We start from the raw sequence: 5,091 nt of genomic DNA on the forward strand, positions 1-5,091 counted from the left end.
TCTATTGTTCTCATTGTTTGTAACAATGAGAACAATAGAAACCCGTTTCCTGACTTACTGAACACTCTGTATATATATTGTAGTGCGACCCTTGGTAGTTTCTCTAAGGCTATATAAATTAAATAGGAAACCCCAGTACCTAAGGTAGATATAGCCTAGCCAGCTATACCCCGTTGGTCCCTTAGAATACTGTTGACGTGCATTTAGGTTCAACCCCTAAATAGCGACATAACAAGGTCATTTCTAAAATTTTAATTTGATTGAGTTAATATTGAATAACCTGTGTTTTTTAACGTCTGGCTGTTTTTAACATTTTTTACGTTAAAATAGTCATACAAATGGGAAGGTCATAATAAAAAATTGTTTCAATCAAATATAGCATAAAGAATAAAACAATCAAAATTTAAGAAAAAAATTAGGTGGTCGTGCAAACACTTCTGGACGATTTCTCATGGATTGATCTATCATGTAAACATTTGGAAATTATAGACTGTTAGTATCACACACAAATAAAGTTAAAAAATTAATATATTATGAAGTACAATTATTTTATTTTGTAGTTGAAACCTATCAAACCTAATTTGAAAATAAATAATTTTGAAAACATTAAAAATGAATGATTTTAATTATCTATATGGAGAATGTGGGCTAAGTAACTTTTTAATTGATAAATTGGAATTTTTTTCAACTTTAGAAGGTAAATTCTTTAAGTAGATAATAGTTGTGATCATTTTATGTATCATTAAAAAAAGTTCCTTGTAGTCCANTTATGTATCATTAAAAAGAGTTCCTTGTAGTCCAGTGTATAAAACTTAATTATAAAAACAAACATTATTTATTGTAAAGAATAACAAACACGAATATTTTGTTATCATTGATGTACATTAATAAACTTTATAAATGTCTTGAAACGTATATATTTTTATATAAAAACAGGTGTCAATGAAATCAATGTAAGGCAGTGGTTCCCAAACTGTGCGCCGCGATGTCTTTTCAGGGGCGCCGCGTCGTCGTAGAAATTTACCTGGTCTAAAAATAAATTTTAACTCGATAACGGCGGCGAGGGTAATGCGACAAAACCGATTACTATAATATCGGTAGAGAAAAATAATTTTTATGTCTCCGACTTCACAAAATTGATAAACTGTTTATCGTTATCGGTTCTGTCGCATTATAACCACCACCATTAATGAGTTTAAANATCGCATTATAACCACCACCATTAATGAGTTTAAATTTATTTTTAGACCATAGTCATGACTTTATAAGATGTTTGATAAAATTTGTTTTCGGATTAGTATGACCGCCAGTCTCGCGTAGTGTGTTGCTCTATCGTGTTCGTCGTTTTTATATAGAAATTTTGTTAATTTTTGTAAATCATGGATCGATTTTTATTGAACAGTCATAATCGTTGTGTAGAGGAGGAAAGTATACCCTCAACCAGTAACAGCCCGACTGTAAAAAAACGAAAATATCGGAAGTATGATGATAGTTACTTGGAATTTGGTTTTACTTCTACAGAAGTGAATGGTGAAGAAAGACCATTATGTGTATTGTGTATGAAAGTTTTAGCACCAGAATGCATGTTGCCAAGTAAATTGAAGCGCCATTTGGAAACGAATCATAAGTATGCGGTTGGAAAATCTCGCGATTACTTTGATAGAAAGAGGAAAGAACTAAAACAGGAAAAAAGTATATTTTTTAATAATGCATCAATACCAAACAATGCATTGATAGCCTCTTATAAAGTTGCTTTTAGAATCGCAAAATGTAAGAAACCTCATACAATTGCAGAAGAGCTTATCCTACCAGCTGCTTTAGATATGGTAAACATTATGATTGGCGAATCGGCTGGGAAATTACTTTCAAAAGTGCCGTTGTCTAATAATACAATTAGTCGCCGAATTCACCATATGGCAGATGATCTCAATGATCAGTTGATAGAAAAACTTAAANAAAGATGAATATCCTCTTTTAAGTGATAAGGCTCAACGTATTTTAATTCCGTTTTCGACATCATATTTGTGTGAAGCTGGGTTTTCGGCGGTTGCAGTAATAAAAAGCAAGTATCGAACCAAAATCAATGTTGAAAAAGAAATGAGAGTAGCTGTGTCTTGTTTAATTCCAAGATTTGAAAAAATGTGCAGTGATATGCAAGCACATCCATCACATTAATTTTATACCTATCTATTTCGACCTCTAAATATAAATGTAAATGTAAATCTTCAAAAATAATTAAAATGTGTAAAAAGTATATAACTAAATTAAATAAATATTCTTGTATTATAATTAAAAAATTGTCTGGTTTTTATTTGTTTTTTTATTCATTTTTTATGATTAGTCATGCTATGTCTTGGGAAGGGCGCCTTGAGAAAAGTTTAGTTCAAAAAGGGCGCCGTGAGCTAAAAAAGTTTGGGAACCGCTGATGTAAGGGGTTGTAGAAGTGGATTAATGATGATCGATCGTTTTATCACAGGTGTTAAAATTAAATAATAAAGTCATTGAAAAGGTACTACGAATTTGCAAAACCATTTATGTTAAAAAACATTATTATGAACAAAATTGTGAGCAATGTGTACACACATGTAGCTAATTTGCCTATATAAAATGCCGTGACGATATCAGCTAGTATTTATGTTGGAATTATTAAATTTGTTTTGCCAACTAAATGTAAGTGCTAAAAGTTTTCTTTAGTTACTAGCATATAATTTAATTCATTTATTTATCTTGGATATGTATTTTACTAAAGTACAGTATTCTATATTATACTTATTCTTTAGTCACAACAAGAGTGAAATACATATATTTCCCTATGTTAATTTAAATTTTATCGAATCATTAAACNCCTATGTTAATTTAAATTTTATTGAATCATTAAATTTAAATAATTGTTGAAAAAAATAAATGAAGAGATTATATATTATATTTATTCAATTGGAAAAAACATGGTATTATTTTTTTTATGAAAAATCAAAAAATACTCTCCAAAACATACATTTAGTTTTTTTCACAGGTAAGATATCATAATTTTAATATTGTATAGATGGTAATTTAAATTAATTATTAACATTATAAAACAATTTTTTGAAAATCAAATCGTCTAGAAGCTTAAACATAGGTACATATTAACCCCACATAAAATAATAATTTTTGTTGGGTGGGGTGAGTTACTACTTATTGTTTAAAATAATTTTTTCTTTCGGGGTACGAAAGTACCTAAAAAAGATAAAACGGTAAAAAAATGAATCGATCTTTATTTATTAATATGAAAATTATTGTGATTAATTAGCATTTTTTTTACAACAATAACGATAATAGTATCAGAAAAAATCTCATCTCGGGTCAACTAGTTTGGTAATAAATACCTAGAGTAGGGACTACATGCGAGTTCTCTAAACTTAATCTTATACCTTATATGTAATTAGTAAAATTATTATTTTTATTTTACATTAATGTTAATAATAAATATATTGAAATAAATACACTTTGTTTTCTTTTTATTTCCATTAAATTTTGTAATTAAAAAGAATAGAACTATTATAATTACAATTATTATTAAGTTATTAAAATTGTATTTCGCAGATNTAAAAATAATAGAACTATTATAATTACAATTATTATTAAGTTAATAAAATTGTATTTCGCAGATTAGTACTTAACGTAAAATAGTATTTAGTAGTGCTAGATATTTATTAATTACTAATTTAATTTACCGCAACCCCCAAAAAAATATATACCACAATAATTTTAGGGAACTTTTAATTCAGTTCCCAAAAATGGAATCTATTCATTATTATAATACACAAAAAATCTAATATCTGACATTTAAAATTTGAAATTCAATCATATAAACTAGGCTAAAATGATAGAACTATTATCATAAAAATTATTTTAATAGTAAATGGCATTTGAATATTTAACATAACTTTATTCGTTTTATTTTCATAATTTTTATTATGTAATTATTATAACTTGAAAATTTTAACTTTATACTTTCATTAGATATTAAAATTAAATTTTAAAATGTTTGAGTTTATATACATATATAATACACGGAAAATTCAACTACAAATAGCTATTTGATTTTTTATGTGTTTTCTGTATAGCCAGTTGGTGTATTTAAAAAATTACCACAATATACCTTACTATCATACTTTAAGAATATCTGTTAACAAAGTCATAATTGATACTTTATCTAACTACACTTGTTATCTATACTAAATAAGAGTTTTAATTCGTCCTAGAACTAGGCTCAACACGAATAGAGAACTTCTTATGCACATTCTTATTCAAATTATTTAAAATAGTGATTTTAATTGCTTTTAAATTAAAATCTAAATGAGTTCCCATTTTTTTGGAATTTACAAGCGCAACTAGAATTAATACTTTACACGGTGTTATTATTTTTTCACACTAGAAATATTTTTATATAAAAACACAGATATATCCTACATTTTTTGTAAATTACCATAGCCATTAGTTGTGCCTATTCAACTAAATGTACTAGATTTTTGGAATAAATTTCACTTCACTTTAGACTCTTATCATAACTTATTTGGATTTTCACCCACAAAAAAATATTGAATACATAAATTATAATGTACGAGAAATTTAGTTTTTAGATGAAAAAAAAAGTGTGTAGTACAGGAATTGTTATAAAAATTATTTGACTATATGAATTAAAAAAAAAAAATTTTGTTCCTATATTAAAGATACCTCTAAAATTATCACAATTAATTAGCCTTATAAAATAATAGTAAAATAACTGTGAATGTATCAATTTATTTAAGATACATTGAACAAATGACTTTTTCAGAGCAAATGTTAAAACTCGTACATGCGACATATCTTTCTGAAATTGTTAGCATAGTACAGCCAGTTTTTTTTTAAATTTGCAAATTTATAGCGCGTACTAGTGACATAACTGTCTCGATATATCAAACTATGTACAGCCCGCTATTTTTATATTATAAGATTAAAGTCATCATTTGTTTTGAAAGTGTAACATAAATTAAAACAAACTTTCATATATCAAAATGACTTTTTATAGGCTGTTCTGAAATCGAATTCGTATATATATATATATATATA

At 26.6% G+C, this 5,091-nt stretch overlaps 1 protein-coding gene across 1 annotated transcript in view; it reads left to right on the top strand.

Annotated features, from left to right (window-relative positions):
* The first annotated feature begins 1,379 nt into the window (after positions 1 to 1,379).
* Positions 1,380 to 5,091, top strand: part of LOC126908954 (uncharacterized) — an 8,116-nt gene continuing 4,404 nt past the window's right edge. Inside the window, exon 1 of the mRNA XM_050691296.1 lies at positions 1,380 to 1,936. Coding sequence (XP_050547253.1) covers positions 1,380 to 1,936 — 557 coding nt within the window. The remainder of the gene's footprint in view (positions 1,937 to 5,091) is intronic.

Source organism: Daktulosphaira vitifoliae, unplaced genomic scaffold (assembly GCF_025091365.1).
Source record: "Daktulosphaira vitifoliae isolate Bord-2020 unplaced genomic scaffold, ASM2509136v1 Scaffold_52, whole genome shotgun sequence".
Classification (NCBI taxonomy): Eukaryota; Metazoa; Arthropoda; class Insecta; order Hemiptera; family Phylloxeridae; genus Daktulosphaira; species Daktulosphaira vitifoliae.